Here is a 19,408-nt window from a genome sequence, read left to right as displayed (position 1 = left end):
CGGGAGCGCGCCAGCGCCGGGCGGGGGCGGGGCCGTGGGGCCGCGGGGCGGGGCCGCGGGGCGGGGCCGCGGGGCGGGGCCGCGGGGCGGGGGCGGGGCCGCTCGTGCATATGCGCGCGGAATTCGCATGCTGGCGAGGCCCCGCCCCCGGCGCCATTAGCGGGCCCCGCGCCCCGCCCCGCCCCGCCTGCGCGCTGCGGCACGGCTCGGCTCGGCTCGGCTCCGCGCGGCGCGGCTCGGCGGGGCGCGGCGGCGGGGCCTGCGGCTGCTCAGCGCCGGCGAGCCGAGGCGGCGGCCGGAGGGAGGCGGCGGCGGCGGCGGCGCTGCCGCTGCGGCGCTGGGCTCCCCCATGGCCGCGGGCTGCAGGGACGGCCCGGGGCAGGAGAAGTACCGGCTGGTGGTGGTGGGCGGCGGCGGCGTGGGCAAGTCGGCGCTCACCATCCAGTTCATACAGGTGAGGCGGCGCCGCGGCCCGCTCGGGGCAGCCTGGCGGCGGCGCGGCGGGGCCTGGGCGCTGCCGGCGGCGGCCCGAGGCGGGGCGGCGGCGGCGCTGCCCCTTCCTGCGCAGGCGGCGGCCCCGGCGGCGAGCGGGAAGCCGCGGCGGCGCCGTGACCTTGCGGGGCCCCGGCGGGGGCGCCCGCGGCGCTGGGGCCGGGGCCGGGGCCGGGGCGGCGCCGCGGCTGCGGGAGGAGGCGGCCGGGCCGCGGGGCGAGGCGAGGCGGAGCGGCTCCGTGGGGCGCGGGCGCCGCCGAGCAGCGCGCCCCGGCGGGCGGCCGCGGAGCGGGGGCTCCGCAGGCGCCGGGGGCCGGGCGAGAGCAGGGGCGCCGAGCCAGCTGAGCTGCCCTCCTCCGCCGGAGGTCTGGGCTCTTACTCTCGGTGCCTGCTGGAGCGTCTAAACAAGGAAACTTTTTTTGTTTTTCTGTTGATTCCCGATATAGGGAAAAGATGAGGCAAAACGCGCGCACCAGTCTTTTGAGGAAAGGCCCTTTTTCCTCTTATGCCATTAATTCAGCAGTACTTCTGTTACATAGCTTGCGCTTCTGTACTGTTGCTTTTAGCATTACTGCTGCTGCCATGGGAGTATTATTAATCTCTCTCTGCCTCTTTATGGTGGCTGGAGGAGATGACTACTGCTGTTCTGTTTGTTGGTCTTGTTGATAGCAAGGTAACATCTGGAGATGATGCCTTTTTTGTTTTGCTTTGTGATACCTACTGTTAAGGTTTTCTGACATCAAGACCAATTATTGTCTTTTATAATTTAGAGCAATGATATTTTCAGAGAACATTTTGTTAGAACAGCTGATTTAGTTGAAACCAAAATCATTTTTGATTTCAGAGTCTCTTCACTAATAGACACATCCTTGTGTTCGTTAGCTGTAATATTCTGATGAGAACATAAGCGCTGCAGTATAGACTTAACTACATAGAAAACTGTACTTTCAAAATCTGGGAAAGTGTTGAATACTTAAAACAGAATACTTAAAAATCAGGTATGTTCTGTATGAGATTCCAATAGCTAACATTTTAAGAGATTCAGTTTTTGGAAAATTATTTTGAAGGGTGCAATAAAGATGAAATGGAAGTATTTGTTACCCTTATGATGTGTATATAGCAGGTTAGGTACCATATTAAGATGCCGAGTCTTTGCAAATCTTGTCAATCCTGTAAGATAATGACTGGCTGGTCTGTTTGGAAGTGATAAAACTAGAATAACTTGCAGTTCTCTTGCTGTGTTGATTGAGTTCTTCCTTGCTTGTACAGACAGATAATTAATTTCAGTGGTTGATTGAAGCTGAGATTTAGAGTGCCATTCACACTTAAGTACAATATTATTGCTTTGGATGGTTCTTGTGTGGGCATCTAATTAATTGTGACAGTAATATGTACAGTTAGACCTAAGTTCATGACCTAGTGTTCATTTTTGAAGTGGTAGTGTCTTGGAAAATGTTGCTGAATGGATTTCTGTGTAGTCCTTGGCTATGTTAAAAGCTTTTGGACAACTTTAACTTGACAGCTGGCTATAAAGCTATGGATATGGGCTATCCACAGGAGGAGTGATGCTTTCAGTACTCAGCTTTATGAGGTTTTGTAATTGGTCTGTGTTGCAAACTTTAACTTACAGAAGAATTATATTCAAAGCCTGGTGGAACGTGAGAATACTGACTTCTTGGAAAAGATAGTATTTTAAAATATTGACTATTATGGTGTCTGATAGAAGATACTAATATTTAGACAGGTCTTGAAATCAATGAACTGTTTCATTACTGAATTTTGAAGATGTAAAAATAAAGATGCTGTTACTTTTATTGAAGACATGAGGAAAAAAAAAGTGAAGTCCATTTGCCTTGGTACCTCCACTTGCTTTTAATAGCAATAAGATTCCACAGCATACTGGATCATTTTAGTGTTTCAGTAGCTGTAGAAATTCATTCTTTAAATAAACCAATAGCTTGGGCTACATCCTTATAGAAATAAAAGCTTTAGTTCAAATGCTTCAACTGATACTTGTCTTTCAGACAAGTTTTGGAAATGAGGAACCTCTATTTTGTCATGTCTAATGGTCTCTTCCAGTTAATAGGCAAAAACAGTTTAAAGAGTAATAAGCAAATGGTACTGTAGCATTGAGCTGAGGTGTTGAAGATGAATTATTCAAAATAACCTGTTGTTAGTCTGTATTAAATCATCTGTGTCTTTTTGCCTTCTCAGCTGCTTAATCCTGAGAAAGTCTTGCTATTGCAAAGTGATCTTCAGCAGAAAATTCAACCTTCTAAACAGGGGGAAAAAAAAGCTAGAAAATAAGTGCCTTTTGAGCACAGCCTCAGGTGCCATAGAGAAAAGTTTTGCCTTGTTTCAATACTTCCTAGGTAGTTAGGGATAATAAGAGATGAGGCTTGGTGAAAGTTTATATACCATCATATCTTCCAGAGCTCTTAATGCTAATGATGTTATCAAGTGTGTGTGCTGTGCAAGTTCTGCTGTGCAGCCACTTCTGTAGCTTCTGTGTGGCAAGTGTATTGCCAAGTATGTTGTTTGTCTTTTAAGACTGCATAGAAACTGCTCTAGACTGTTTTAAAATTGATTACAAGCAAGCCACGTGCTTCATTTTTGGAATTTCTTAGGATTAAGTAACAAACTCAGAGGGTTGCCTTCCCTAAAGCATGGGTCAGTACTAGATTTGGCCACATGACAAATCTTAATGTCAATTAGGGATTTCAGTTCTTTTGCTTCTGTTGCTTGTTTTAAAATGTGACTCTCACCATCTTAGTTTTGAAGGTTAAAGGGGAAAGTTTCTCCTTACTGGTAATAGCAAGTATTTCCACATTTGGACTTGCTTTCCTATAATTCTGCATTTAACTTTCTGTAAATCAGTACTTAAGAATGTTTATTCTCTGTAAGTGATTTGTTTTTGCTTGATTCTACCTTAAGTGCTTCTTAGTATTTTCCAGTAAACAAGGCTGTAGTGGTGATAGGAGATCATGGGAAAGTGTGTGGCTTTGAGATTATTTGTTGATTTATGTTGTACCTTTGAAAGACGAAGGAGGATTCATGTTTGAAAATGGGAAAAATATTCCTTCATTTCAGATGAAATAAAAGAAAGGGAGAAAAGAGGAACTGAGAATGCAGAGAGAAACAGTTTAATATATTACTTTTTGCCAGCTGTCTCGTGTACAGTACATCCTTTTCAGCCTTGTTTAGGTGTTGGTGGGGAAACCAATAGCATTAGCTCTTACAGTAATAACGGTTGCCAAGACAGACTTTTGCTGTGGTACGGATCAGCGTGTAAGCGCTCCTGTGTGCAGAGTATCAGTTCCTGAAAATTGTTGTACTTAAATCTGGGCTGAAACAACAACGTGCTTGTAATGAGGCTGAGAGAGAAAAACAGTATAATGGAAGTTGTTTTGCTGACTGGGTTTAGCATCTTTGTGCTAATTAGTACATTGTACTGAGAATGGTACAAGAAACTAACTATTCATTTGCGTTTAATTGCATGTGATCTTGTGTTCCTTTTTTGGAAGTTGATCTTACAACTTGAGGGAATTTTAAACAACAAATTAACAGATCAGAGCTTTCAGCAGTTAAATGCCTAGAGTGTTCTGTCTCTCAAAACTCTTTCTCTGGGGAGATGAACAGAGCCTGATATTGATGTTGATGGGCCAGGATTTCATCCTGGAAATTTTATAATCATTTCCTTTAAATCAGGATGTGATATATGAACTTACTGCCATGTAGTCTGTGCGCTGTTAAGACAGGAAGTGAAGAAGCTCTAATTGTAGAGATGAGTAGATGGGCTTTGTCACAACTATAAACTTGAAGCACGCAGTTGTGAATTATAGTTAAACTTTATATCACAGTCACTTTAAAACTGCAAGTGCTAGAACTAAGCATTCCTTCTCTGATTACAAATAAACAAATAAATAATCCATTGTATTTGTATCCCCAAAGAGAGGCAGAAGACTTTTAAAATAACTTGCAGCTAGTTAACCGGCCCCTTGGTAGGCTGAAGGAGTTGGGATTATGAGCTGAACTGAGCACACAGCTGTTGCCACAATAGCTTTTCTCCAGCTGTCATGCAGAGGTCTGTCACAAAATACCCCACATTCCCTTCCAGCTCAGCCCTTTGTAACATTTAGGTCTTCTTGCTCAAAGGGAGTACAGGCTAGCAACTACTTAATCACCCTCTGCGTTTTTTTAACTCACAGTTGCCATTTACTTCATGCATTTTTTTGTTTAACTGAACAATGTATAGTTAGTTTTAGCAGTATACTGTAAGAGTGCCACTGACAGTTTGAGTATCTGCTTTGCAAAACAGCGGATCCTTTTGATCAGAAATCTTTTTCCACAGACAAGAGATGTTCAGCCTCTCTGAAGAATGTTACAATTATTTATCATACTGGTTTGCCTCTTTAAAGAGCTATAGATTATGTTTTGTGACAAATACATGTATAATTTTGCATACTGAATATACTCCAATGAGTTAAAAAAAAAAAGTACTGTTTTATAAAGGTCATGGGACACTTGAGATGGTATTGATTGGATGTAATTCAGTGCAGCTGAGCTAGACTTTTGTTGCATTACCATATTTAGCACGAAGTTGATTGACAAACTGTGTGCTTGAGATTGCTAAAATGTTTAATGTAAATATAAAATGAATGTAGGGATCTGTTTTGTTTTCATATACTGATATCATAGTCTATTTATAAGTGATTTTTTTACTGCCAGGTTTACAAAGTAAAGTACTTCTACTGCTCTTCAAATTGTCAGTTAAAAATTCTGATTACAGCTGAGCTGATTGTGTTACTGATAACAAGTGGGTAAAATGAAGTGGATGTAGTTTTGTTGACTCTTTAGTGCTTTTATCAGACTTTTGTCTAAAAGCAAGCATATATGACTTGCAGATGGGTCATGAGCAGGTGTTCATATATATGGTTTTTCTTTCTCTTTTCCTTTTCTAACCTACTGCTTCCAGAAGAATGTTTGTTCTCATTGATTAGAAAAAAAGTTAAAGGTGGGTTATCTGAAAGTGTCTGTTATCTCTGGTGTACCTGTTGGGCAAGAAAATAGCCTGTTCTCAATTTTATGATGAAGTTGTAAGTAGAATAGTAAAGCAGATTGAAGAGCAGCAACTGAAAATGCAGCTGGCCTTCAAGGCGGCATGCTGGATGTTTGACAGACCCCGATGTCTGTGGTCTGTACCACTTTAGTATGCTATACTTGGTGGACGTGTAAATCCCTCTGCTGTTACTAGGTACTCTTGGCTAAACACTGCTGACCATCAAGAAAATGTTCTTCAAATAAGCCCATAAAATTCAAAGGAATAAATGCCATGGATTCTAGGTTGCAGATTCATGTAGGGCTATGCCAGGACTGGTATGCTTACGTTTTGATGAAGAGCAGAGCCTTTTTATTGCAAGTAGTAGAGTGTAATTCCCAATGACAAAATACAATTCAGGAGAATTCAGGAGTTTAGTGTTGGCACCTATTGAGGTGTGTGGCAGGGGGGAGGGGGAAGGAGAGGGAAGGTGAGAAATAAAAATCCCAATCAGCCCAAAGCACTTGTGATGCAGTCACCTGGAGTAATAAGGGTTGCTTGTTCCATTTCTTGTGAAATGAACTGTGTGGCTTCTTGCTTTCCATAGTGCTGCTACCCCAAAAAAAGCTATCTTGCTCAGGTTAGCTGTAGATCTATAGCCTGTTTGGCAAACATAGCAGATAACTTCTGGCTTAACTTGCAGGCAAGAAAGAGGCATGGGATTACATGTTAGCATTTTGGTATAGTTAATGTTCAGAGTTGAAAATATGCCAAGAGTTGCCAAGTATTCAGTGTGATCACCAGTGTCATGCATACATGACAGCTTGTTCAGAGGACTGAGCCATGCAGTTGCCTCAGGGAGCTGTCTGACGTGGTTGACCAGGTGTCACAAAGAACAGCCTCAGCTGATGGAGGGTGTACGCCAGCTTGCTTGGACTGTCTGGAGAGTGTGGGAGGGTGCGCAAAGTGGAGATGCTCAAGCTTAAGGACTCTTAGCAATGGTATGACGCATCACAACTTAGCCAGCAGAGATACTGTGCGTTAATGTACGTATAGGGTAGAACTGAGCTGCGCTTAAAGACTAGTATAAATTCTGAATATGTCTTCAATTTTTAGATGCCAATTGTTCCTATTTTGAGGAATTTACAATCCTTTCTCAAAGTGAAATTTGAGACGTTTTAAACCAACCCTTGCTGTGGTCAGGCAGCACCTTCCACCTATGAACCCCTAGTGGCAGTTGTATAGTAAGTCAATATTGACATACCTTTCGGTTTTTGCACAAGGAGCACTGGCACTGCTTCCGGGATTACAGACTGCTGTGCCCTTTGCGCTTTCGGGGATGAACAGGCAGCCGCTGGCAAGCAGCTCTGTTCCTCCTTTCCTTGCTAGAGGAGTGGCTCCCTGTTCTAGTTTTGTCTGGAGCTCTGAGGGCAGTGTGAATCCCACTTTTTAGCAGAGGAGCAGAAGGTAGCCTGGCTCAGTCCAGCCTTCATATTGAGGGAGTTTTGAAGGACCTAAATAGTTAATATTTGTATAGTTTAAAGATTTATAACTTGTCTGTACTTACTAAAAGAATTACTGGCACTAAAAATATTGCAGCTTAACTCCTTGAAGTACTCTGAAATAAACACTAGCTTCATTAAGTAAAATAGTGGTAGTCTGGCTAGCTGGTAGGCAGCTAAGCTTTTTGCAAGCCTTCCTAAATTACTCACTTTTCAGGACTAGACTAGTGTAACACAAGCGGATAACCTCTCAGTTGTTAAACAGTCTGAACCATTGCAACAGCTGTCAAACTGCACTGATGTGATGTCGTTATGTTCAGTTATGACTGTAAGTATTTAGTAAAATGTAATATTCCATGTAAATGAAGCATTTATTTTGCTTTATTTCAAGGTTTATGTAAAATCAATATTGAAAACTGAAATCTCAATTGTAATTGCTCTTAATTTTCTGACTTTTCTCAATTGGTTTGCATATAACGTGTCCCAAAGATTTCTGAGTGTAATTTTGCCCAACCTAGACAAATCCTTACTGAAGGGTATAGAGTGATTGAGGTTCAGATTAAATGGTTTAACCACAAATAATATTAGTAGGCAATTTTTACCAGACTGAGTTGCTTCTAAGAGGATTCAGAGTATTTACAGTTAAGTTAAAGAAGGGGTAATGTATTCATGTTTTAAGTGCCTGATCTTGCAAGTAATAAAGTGTTGTGCACAACACTGCCCCTTGTTAAAGTGAGATTATGGTTTCTTATCAGTCTCTGATAAAAGGCTATAGAACTTGTGCTTTAGCTACCTTGCAGTATATGCAGAGCTTCAAACCTAAACTGGGTGAGGGCTACTGAGAAGGGTTTTAATATGCTCTGCTAGTTAGGTCAGGAAGTGCTGTAAGTTCCAGTAGCAGATGGAGATGCTGTTGCATGGTAAGTTCCTGAGTAGCTTCTGCATAACGTGCAAGTATGCAGCCGTAAGGCAGGAGACAGTAGGGCAGATAGAACAAGGGAGGGGGCTAGCTCAGCGACTGCTTGATCTTCATGTTGATTGTAGCAATGGTGAAAGCTCATAAAGAAAACTTTCGAAACAGAAAGTATGTTTCCAGAGGCTTGTACAGAACCTACCTTACGTGCAGAGGAAAGCAAATACTGTGTGTAAAGGCATGAGAAACTGAGAAACAAGTTGAAGTGATCTGCAGGTAGGAGCAGCACAATGAAGAACCTGAAGTGGCTTGAAAGTGAGGCCAAGTTGATAATTTGTTTGCCCTTTAGTAAAGGGGACAGCCAGTTGGGAGGTACAGGGCTAGAGAAATGATGTTTTTACATTTCAGACCTGTAGAACAGGATTCTGCTGTAATTGTGGGTTTATTACCACTAAGGAAGAATACTCTGCAGGTCCCTGCACTGCCACAGTAATTGTACCAATATAGCTATTTACTCCATCTAGTTCACTGAAGCTCCACATAGTTTAAAAATAACCAAGGAATGTTTTTACCCAGGATCAGTTACCCTGTCTGGTTCACTGTGCAGCTCTGCAAACAACTTCATCTGGCAGTAGTGCTAGTTTAACCAGACTTGCACCAAGTTCTCTGCTGTGTCAAGAAGTTGTGTTCAAAGTATAGCATGTGGTAAATCTATAGTAGTTAGTGCTTTAGATAGTAAAAATCTTTAATAGTACTCTATTAAAGGTCGCATGAAATATCAGTTGCTAGGGCCAATGTGCATTAGTAATTAACTAGTCGTTAGCATATAAAAATGCTACAATTCAAGCAAAAAATTAGTACAACAATAAGTGAAATATTCAACAGCAATCTTTATGCTAAAGATCTATGAGAAGCAGAGTTACCTTAGGTATACATTCATAACTATCACGTGTATTGCTTTCCGCAGATTTTTAAGCCAGAAAATAAACTTCAGATTCCTTCCCCTGAATGAGTAAGGAAATTATTTTTCCAGTACTCTGAGTATTCTGCAATTGTAGTGATTTAGTGTTGAGTCACTAGTTAACATTTGTTAGGAAGAGGTGAAATTTTAAAATCACTGCCATTACGAGATGTTCATTTTCAGCCTTCTAGCAAAACTGACTTGCTCAGCTCATACCATAGAGCATCTTCAGGATTCCCAATTTAAGCAGGTAGAAATCTGTAAACCTGCAAACAAATCTGAGTATTTTTTTACACAGCAAGTAGAGCATGAAAAGGTAGGATGCTGGTGACAAATCTGTGTGAAGAACCTGGCATCTTTAGATGAAGAAAGTCTCATAATAGAAGCTCTTTAAAGGGTTGCTTTCCTATATAAGGAAATGAAGTGGGGTTACAGCAATACGTACTGTAGCTATGAATGCTTCAAAATTGTACATTGAGTAGTATTTCTGCAGGTGTCTTTTTAAGAAGGTCCTTCATAATCATAAGGAAGAAGTAATTGTTGACAGTATATTTGTATATGTGCTAACAGCTCTATCTGTTTAAATGTACATACAAGGTTTTCCTCTACCAGCTCACACTAACAAGTCCTTGTTAGCAAAAAGCAGAAAATAAGCAAGTGATATGTTTACAGGATTTTGACCTTGCATGATCAAATCCAGCATTACTAATAACACAATTATCAGTTTGTTTTTAATTTTGTCTTGCAGACTTGGTTGTTTCTTAAGATTTTTTTCTAGCTGTTTTTCTGCAAAATCCTCCAGAAATGTACTATCCTTGCATGTTATTCTCCTGCCTTTCCCCCAAACCCGAAACAAACCTCTCTGAATTTTGACCATGTTTCCAGGACACAAATGTACGTGCTGTACCCGTTTGCTTTCCCATTCTCTGACTTCCCTTTACTAATGTTCCTCATTAATGTGAGACAGGTTTTCACATTGCTGGAAGTTCTCAGGTTGAGATTCTGTTTTGGATTTTAAAGTATTACGGGTGGAGCAAATACCCTGCTGTGCTCCAGCCCAAGAGTATAGACTTTACAATGTTTCCCAAGGGGTGTGTGCTTCCACCTGCGGAGTTGGGCAGTGGTTGTCTAATAGGCATCTTCAGTGTCATTATTTCAAAGCTAGGAGCTTTTACAGGATCAGTATTTGGCAAAATAATGATAGGTTATGCAGTGACCCTTAAAATCACTTCAGTCTGATAGCTTTTATAAGATTTGTCTTCTGAGTATTGAAATGACAACATTTAAAATACAAACTGTGTTCTGATCCCTGAGAGTTTCTGAGAATGCTTAGCTGTTGCGAGATTTTGCAACACAAATTATATTTATTGACATTTTTTTGAAGGTGAGACTGAATTGAAGCTCATTCTTTCCTTCCAACTGTGTATACCTAGTTAAGTGCAAAGTCAACAGGCAAATCGGAGCCTGAAAGGTCTGCTTCAGTTTGTCTGAATCACAACCCACTCTCAAAGCAAGTAAAAGGGCTGAGTATTCCCAGTCTTGTTTCTGTGCATACATACTTACTGACCTTTTTTCTACATATAGATTTCAATTTGATATTAGAAATACATGATAGTGAACTACTGAAAACTGTCAGTCAAAGGTCATGTCCAGACTCATTCACTTATGTTAATAATAATAGATATTTGATTGGTTGCTCACAGTAATCCTATCAGGTAATTGCTATAGCTGCTTTTGTTTTTATTTTTTAAAGAAATTCTGAAACGCCTGTCCTATAAACTAAAATACAAAATCTTAACATCAGTATATTAAGGATGACTCAGCAGCACTCATAGTGCTTCCATGAATTCGGAAAACTTAGCAATAGATATTTGAATGAAACACTTGTCAACATGAGGGTCCAAAAATTATACCTGTGAGGTCAAAATTCTTCTTAGCGTTAGGTTTAATCAATTAGACTCACACATGCAAGGTAAAGCATCTCTGTAAAGCTGTGTGTGTCTTGTCTTGTAATTTGAGGATATGAAAATGAGAAGTAACTTCCGTCTCCGTAGAGTAGATTTTTCTTTCCCTCCGCTACTGAAGTGCTCTGTGTGTGACACAGAGGCAGCCCAGGTAAAGTGGGTGAAACACATCCTGCCTTTCTTTCTGAATGCTGGCTTTCAAGAGGCTGTCACTGAGACTGTTGTTGACTGATTAGTGTTGGTTCAGATGCTTGTGCTTCTAGGTGTTTTAGGTCTGTCCTCATAAACTAAGGAAAAAGGCACACTAAACCTCTGAATAGTGTTCTGTATTGTTTAACTACTTTTCTAGCTGTTGGTGTAATATTATTTAAGGTTGTATAAATGATACTACCAAACTGGCAAAGTACAAAACCTTAAAGCTGTCATGTTGTTGCTGGATTGCTGCAGTGACTAAACTTTAAGCTGTTTTCCATACCTGGATTGTTGGAGGAGTGATGATCTAGAGGCATTCTGCTAAAGAAATTACCAAAAGGGAATTGTGCTGCTTACTGTAACTTCTTGGTGTGGTGTTGTATTAAATGTTATGTTAAAACAGGTTTTCAGCAGCAAGGATAGTTTAGGGGGCTTCTGCTTGCAGCAGTTGCAACTGAGGAAGTTATCAACTGTGCACCAGTCTGGCTGCGTGTGGGGTCGTGCTGTACACAAAATTTCAGGTAAAATTCTTCTGTAGCCAGTGTGGGCCATCGTGCTTACACTGATACCTGTGTACAGGCAGAACGAGTGGGGGAGGGCTAGGACAGGCAGCAACTTCTTCAGCAGGGTTAACCACTGAAGAAAATGTGTGCAGGGCTGTGTGAAGCCTCGTGCAGCTAAGGGAAGTCAGCATGTTGGTCTAGCTCTGCTTGAGATGGAGAACGAGACTTGAGAGCAGTTGTTCTGATCATTTAGAGCAAATGTAAGGCAACTTGCAGAATATCTCCTGAATGTAACACTGATGAGCGAGTGCTGTTATCGTCTGGTGAAAGGGTGTTCAGCTGAGGTCTTTCATCATACTGTCCATGTCAGATGAGCTCACAGAACAGGAGGGTTGATTTCCTTCAGGTTGAGCTGCAAATGTCAAGGCAACTCTGAGACATCAAGCTTTTGTGGTCTTCTAACTCATCTAATTAGAATAAGTGTCTGTGCATCTCTGAGACCACTGAGCTTGAAGATTAGTTCATTGCACATCAGTGGGTGAACTGTTTGATTCCCTAAGGTATTCTGAGAATATTACTTAAGAGGAGAGAGAAATTTTTAAACTGATAGTGTTCCGATTTCTACGAGGATATTTAAAAGCTGAAAAGCTTTTGAATCCTTGTACCTATGGTGTAAATCCCCTAACTATATAAAGTTTTTCATCTCCTATGGAGATACTTTTTTCTTGTGTTGAGTAGAAGATTTTGCACTTACTAGAGTGGATATAGTATTTATCAGGTCATCAAAGGACTTGATCTTTTCTTTTATGTAAAACTAATTAGAAGTTGTATTTGTTTCACAAATATTAATGAAATTAATTTTTGTAAAAAGTTGAATATCTGAAATTGTCTAATTATCTGTTGGTGGAGCTTCTAAGGGAAAAGAGCCTCTAGAACTTAAATAGTCCATATTCCTGTCCCATGTTTTCTTTCTTCCAAGTAAGTTACATTCCGCACATTTTTAACAGTGGCTTCCCCTCCTTCGTATCTGCTTTGACTTGTTTTATGGGAGGACTTGAATATCTAGACTGATGCTGCAGAGGTCTTCTCCACCCCCCCAATAAACTGATTAAGATAATAGAATTGTTCACTCTCCCCCCCCCATATGTTTATGTAATACCTAAATGCAAGCGATGGGCAGAATTTGAAAATAATCTAACCTATGCTAACTTGAGGTCTGTATAATTGTGTCCTGTGATATTAAAATCTGGCTGAGTTTCTGTAATTGAAATGTAGGGATTTTGCTGAAGAGATGAGGTGTTTTTTTTTTTTTTTAAGAGTTAAAATTGCATGTTGAAAATCTGTGTTCTATGTGTTTCATCAATTTGCAAGTATTCTTAAGTTCAAAACCTTCTGAAAATAAACAAAAGCATTGCATTTCTTGAAATGATCTCCCTAAAAAGATGCTGACTGCTTCTCTGGGTAAGAGAAGGGATAATGATCTTGAAGATTTGTTCAGTCTGATTGCAGAAGGTGAATAACTTAAGCTATAGTCACTTGCTTCAGACTAGATGATTGAAACTTAATTTTGTAAGTTAAATAGCTTATATTCAAACTTAAAAATTTAGTGTACTACATAAGCTTCAGCTAGCTTTTTTTATACATGTGAGTACTTTCATGCTAATTGAATAGCTTGAGAAATTTAAAGCATCTCTTTCAGATTTCCTAGTGTTAGCGGTTATTATGAGATGCTAATGGGATTGCTTAATACAACCAGATATTTACCATCTTTGTCATTTCTTTCTTTAATGGATTATGATACCGTTCTTTAGCCAAGGAAATTGTTAAGCATATCTAGTGAAAGGGACTCTAGTTACTTTACTCTTTTGGGCCAATTTCTGTGTGTCATAAGTTCTTTTCTTGCTAACTGAACTCCTCGAGGTTGGAGAACTAACATCTTATCAACTTTCTCACTAGCACCTTGTGTGGGCTGACCCAAACAAATTATGACCTGCTAGCCTAGCAATTGGCTAACACAGAGATTCATAGGAAGATACCCTTAGATTTGTTCTAATGTCGTATGTTCAGGGTCTGAAAGTAATTTCCAAAGCCTGAACCAGGTAGTTCAACAAGTTTGAAATGTATGCAATCCATCTAACTGCTTTTGATAACTACGAAAGGTTACTTTTAATATACAGAAAGTAAGCCAGCAAAACTTAAACATTTTCTAATGCTGGAAGAAAGCTCAAAAGAAAAAAAAATCACTTGCGTTGGATTGGTAGCATCCATTCTGTCCTTGTAAGTGTCTTAAAAATGACTTTGCTACACATTAAAAGCTAGCGCAAATCTGTGGTGGTAATGTTCAGTGGTGTTTGAACAAGGTGTTCAAAGGTGGCTAAGTAAGAGTTAAGTAACAAGAAGATCAGGTGTCCTGAAGGCTTTCTTCTTGCCATATTGATGTACTGGCTGTCCTGAGACTTCACCTGTGATTACTGGAAATCTGAATAACACTGAATAGTCTATTATTCTAAGTATGACAGAGTTGAAGAACCTGTTTCTAATCTATAAAAATGAGACAAACTAATGCGCTTTCCTGTGGTTTCAGTGCAGAAGGCTGGTTGCTTGTGCATTCCACACTCTGTTTTCTCTTCACTGAATGCCTTTACCACAAGATCACTACTCGGCAGAATATGGGAGCGGAAATAGCAGTAGGTTTTTTTTTTTGTTTTGTTTTTTTTTTTTTTAAAAACACCCCTCAGATAAACCTTCATGCATTCTAAAACCTTCTGAAAGTAAACAAATTGGCAGTCTTTGCACACTGCTCACATGTTTTAAGGCAGAGTTTGTTGTGTTGCTGCATATTTACACCTTTTAACTGGATGCTTGCATGGGTCCTTATTTGTTCAAGAGAACTATCAGATGATGGTGTTTGCTGTTTATTGGAAGCTGTACTTTATTACCTGGGCCTGTCTGATCAGGGAAGAATACTGCCCAGTACAATTTAAATTTAGAACTTCCTGTAGGTGAGAGAGTATGCTCTCCTCTGTTTTCCCCACTAGATATTTAATAAATCTATTTTCCCAAGTGCAGCTAGCTTACAGTATAACTAGGGGAGTGCAGCACGCATCCTATATCCATTTTATGTATTGCGTTCAGGTCATTTTTTTATTAGTTACTAAGTTTTGATGAATATTAGCTTGCTTGGGGAGCAGAGAACTGAATTTGTTTCATTTCTGATGGTTTTGCTTTGGGATTTTATACTTACTTTATGCCAGAAACTCTTGGATTGTCTGTCTTCTTGCACTTTGTATGGGATGGCTAATTCTTGTGTTGCTGTATCTTCTGTCCTGCAGCATCAAGTGTTACTCTGATTATGCTCTGCAGAAGTGAGGTGGGGAACATACAAATTGTTTAGTAGGGGCACGTGAGAGGCAAGTAAGAAGAGCAAGCTTGCTTCTCGAGAGTAGCTGCCTCCCTCCTGGAAAATCTTAAGGGACCGAACAAGTTGAAAAGCTGTAAACTAATGTCTTATAACTGATTTGAGGCACTTGATAGCCCCTTTAATTTGTCATCTTAAGGCAATAAGCAACATGGAACTTCCTGGAAAGTTCCTACTAGCCTGTATTCAAGTCTGTTACTTTTGTGCTGTTAGTTGAATTCATACCAGTATCCTCTTTTCTAAGCTTTCTATCTGCTTTGAGTTAGAGAAGAATACTGGAGCAAGTACCCTAGAGTTTGTTTGTTTGTTTTTTAATGATAAAATATCTTAATAATAAAACAGTTTTTTTTTGACAGTGGCTATCCACAGAATCTATCCTGAGAAAGGTAGCTTATTTCATTCAAGTTTTGCTTCAACATACTGATTATAAAATTAGAGATTCAGAATGGCAAGTAGTGGAACCAACTTGTCTTAAGCGAAGAAATAAGACTAGCATGAACAGGTAATTTTTCATAAACCCTCATCTTTCCTCATTTTGATCATTATGAAATTGTTGCGCCTTCATGGTTTAGCTAATATGTTTACTGATGCTTTCCATGACCTATATTGTTAGGACTTCTACCTGTGTTTTCCAGATAGCGATACTGATTGAGGAAAAAAGCGTCACTAAGGAATACTATGCAGAAAACTCATGCTGTATCCTCTGATGTAAATTAAGTAAATCATGTGGTTTGTCTGTTCTGTTCAGGCTAAGAGCACCATGTAAGTTTAGAAAACAAGTTTATTTGAGAAGTTATGTAAATTTTGGTAAGAATGAGAGCACATGGGGACAGAAGGGAAATCACCTTACTGGAAACCCCCTGAACAAATTGCTTGACTAAACATATAGTGTAAAACTGAAGTGTCTGAGTGTATTTTAAATTTTGAATTTACAGCTTTTATGAAGCCTAAAAATAGCTTTTGAACCAATCTTCAAGATGGAAGGACAGCCTGGTCAACGTGGGTACAGTGTGGGAGAGTATTAAATGCTGTAGTCGTTTACTGAGCTACATCTCTTATTTTCCTTTAAAATTTGAAAACTAGTTAGTCTGCTGAAATATCAGCTCGTATTTTATTCAAAACAAGAATTGAAGGGAGAGGAGATAGATTTTTGAATCTATGGAAGTGAATTTTGGTAAAGAGCTGTATTTAAAGTTTAGTGTGGACGTATGTGTGGCTCTGAAGATTTTGGCTTACTCCTAATGAGAGAAGCCATTAGCAAAATGCGTTCAAGTGTGTTCAGATAGGTTACAAAAGGATGAGGAGAAAAGTACTCTGCTTAGTTGAATGCAGTTGAGATCAGTTGTAGACAAACTGCTGGTGCTTCCACCACTTTCCAGTTAGGATGAGGCAATTCACTGAAATGAAGTGCATAAAAGAAGGGAAGCAGTGGAAGGGAAAGACCTTTGGGTGGAAGGAGTCTGTAAAGCTTTGCGACACTGGCTAAAACAACGCTAGAAATATCTTCAAAAGGTTTGTATCTTTCTGGCACAGAAAGTCCCCCATAAACTTTCAATGGGCAAGGGAAAAATGGAGGGGGGGGAGGGGCAGGAGATTAATATTTCCCAATTTTTTCACTGTTTGTTTTGTTTTGGTTTGTCTTGATTGTATTAAGTTCTGTAGATTCCTTTATTAGTCTCCAGAGAACTCGCTCTATATTGGAGGAAGTTTTGATGTTAAAAGCCTGTTTGCGGTGTTAGTTCACTAGTCAATTGCTTGGGCAAACTGCATTCGCGGGAGTGAGAGGTGGAAGTGACAGAGAAGAATGCTAGTCCCAGCGTCCTGCTGTCCTACCACCTCTGGCTGTGTTCATGTCTGAAGCGCGTATACTTTGAGCAACAAAATACAGCAGCTATAGTTTCATGAGAAGAACTCTTCACTGGAGAGAATAGGTTTTGCCAGAGCATCCAGCCCTCTTTGTAGAACTAAGGGTTGAATAAAGCACTTAGTAGCTTATGCGTGCTTCTGAATGAGACAGTCTGAACTCTTTAGTGTAAATTTGATCTTTAAGCTGTCCCTCCCCTTGGAAAAACCTCAGCAGTGAGCTATGGGTATAGAACTATTTTGGAACTTCCTTTAAAATACTGTTAGAGCGTACGAGAAAAAGGTATTAGTCCTAAGTTTTCAGTGGATCCTGAGGTCTGTGTGACTCATCAGCGCATGACGGAAAAGTGCAAGTGCACTCTGAATTCCCTTAAAAAAAAAAAGGGGGGGGGTTAGTCTGTGATGTAATGTTTAACGTGAATTATATTTTTATCTGTTGCTTAAAATTAGCTCCATCGTGGAAAGAGGTGCTGCACAGTGTAAAACTGCTCCAATCTTTTGTTTGCTGCCTTTGCTGCTACCATAAATGGCTGTACTGTAAAAACATTTGTTGAGAGCTTGTGGCGTTGGATTAGGTAGAGCCTCAGCTGAATGTTTACTTGCAGTTTCTTGATGTGGTTCACAATAGATGTGGCTTTTCATAGTGTGAAAGTAGGTATTTGCAAATAAAATGGTGTAGTTTATGGCATGGCATAGTGTTGGGCAAATCTTAACATGAGAGTAAGGCTGCTAACACTTGCCTTTGGGATACTGTGTGCTGGTTTTTGTTAATTGAATGATGATGGTACCTTTCAGGAGGTGCATTTATTTTTCTGCCTCAGTTACAATAATACTTGGATTTGGGGATAACTATATTCTCACTGAGGTAAGATAGTTCTTGCTGTTATTAATCCTCTAAAGGTAGAAATGACAGCCTATCTGCTCAGGTACTCCAGCTCCCAAGATCACATGAAATATTCGTCTATTGTTAATGCTGCAAGTGTTAAGTAATGTTCATTATCCATGTTCTTTTTCTGTTCCTTGCGATGTCTGTGGTAATTCCAAGCAAAACCTAAGCTCCCCCTGAGTTTCCTACATGCTTTCCTTCTTTCTCCTGCTTTGCAATTTGGAGTGATGCTGACTAAGAGCGGTACTAGGCCTGCAGGTGCAGAGAGGAGGGGGAAGAAACATTGTGGTTGGTTTTAGTATAAGCAAATGTTTTGCTGGTAAATATGCTTTTTTTAGATGAAAAGTGATGCTCGCTTTTAAATGTGTAGACTGAATACTGAAAGCAAGTGCTGTTTGTTAAAACCTGAAAGCATAAGCATGCTTACATTTGACATTCTCTTTTGACTTCAAAATCTAAAGTTGCTATGGCTGGAAATTCTGGTACTACTTAAAAGAATTCAAATAGTGCTTATTGTGGTTTGAGGATCTTTTCCTTATAGATGAGCTAGGAAGCTAATAGCAAGACAGTGCTTGTAAGCAATTCTGCAGTTTGAAATCTTGCTCGTATGTCAAGATCTGAAGCTGTAAAGCCACTTTACAGCTTCTGGTTCCTGGACCTGAGTATGTGCACATTGCCTCATATATAAGTTGTGATAATGTAAGTCACTCCTTCACGTTGCGCTTTTTAAAGCACTCTTAATTGGAAGGATAATTCCACTTGAGAATTTGCTTTGGTCTACAACCCTAGTAAACTCTTCCTGGTGTAGATGGTGTTGCTTCATGATAGCCACGGGGCCAGAAGGGGTGGGGGGTGCACACGGGCACACACACACACAACCAGTTGGTGAAGCTAAAGGAAGGACCGTCCTGGCATGCTTTTCCAGAACGAATGTCTGAGCTGCTCTTGTCGTGTGTCACGTGATTCTGGCACTGACCGGAGTTTGCACATGCTTTAAAAATAATTCAAGTAAAATAAATACTGCCCAGTTTGACATTAGCGAAGCACAAGCAAGTATTTTAGAGGGGCAGAGAATGCTAGGCTGTAGGTAAGCTTAGGGGGAGATCTACAGATTCCTGAGTTAAAAGTGACTCTGAGCAACTTTGCGCCACTGAGGTGCTGGATATGAGGTTAGCATAGGCATGTGTATGGACTTTTAAAAGGAAAAAAACTTAGGGTCTGGAGTTTCTGCAGGGGAGTATCATTCAGACTTACATGTGAGACACTGACACAAAGTGTATAGAAGAATAATTTTCAAGACTTCATAAACAAGAACTGTGGGGTTTGGGGATTTTTTTGTTTGTTTTCCCCCCCCCCCTTCTGACTGTTTGAGATAAAAATTTCTCTACTTTCTCCCCTAATAGGAGGGATACTTTACTTGTTGGGAAGTATTTCTCTGATTTCCTGTGAGAACTTTAGTTAGTGTCTCTAACTCAGAAGTTCTAATACAGACAGCTTTGCTTCTAAAAGATTAGAAATGAAATACTACATTTTTTATTATTTCTCTGCAAATAGCTCTAGTGCACTATTGTTCAACTTGTGTGTGATGAGGAAAATGCTTTGAATTACCTTGTTGTCAGATATGAAGGAGTAGTAACTTTAAATTTGTAAGTCTGCTGCTGATGGTAGTAATAGGT

The 19,408-nt window shown here is 40.3% G+C and overlaps 1 protein-coding gene across 1 annotated transcript in view; it reads left to right on the top strand.

Moving 5' to 3' along the window:
• The first annotated feature begins 291 nt into the window (after positions 1–291).
• RRAS2 (RAS related 2) overlaps positions 292–19,408 on the top strand; it is a 45,358-nt gene continuing 26,241 nt past the window's right edge. Inside the window, exon 1 of the mRNA XM_062576186.1 lies at positions 292–454. Within this exon, the coding sequence (XP_062432170.1) occupies positions 350–454 (105 nt within the window). The 5' untranslated portion in view covers positions 292–349. The remainder of the gene's footprint in view (positions 455–19,408) is intronic.

Source organism: Rhea pennata, chromosome 5, assembly GCF_028389875.1.
Source record: "Rhea pennata isolate bPtePen1 chromosome 5, bPtePen1.pri, whole genome shotgun sequence".
NCBI classification, from domain to species: Eukaryota; Metazoa; Chordata; class Aves; order Rheiformes; family Rheidae; genus Rhea; species Rhea pennata.
This window is presented reverse-complemented; position numbering and strand designations above follow the sequence as displayed.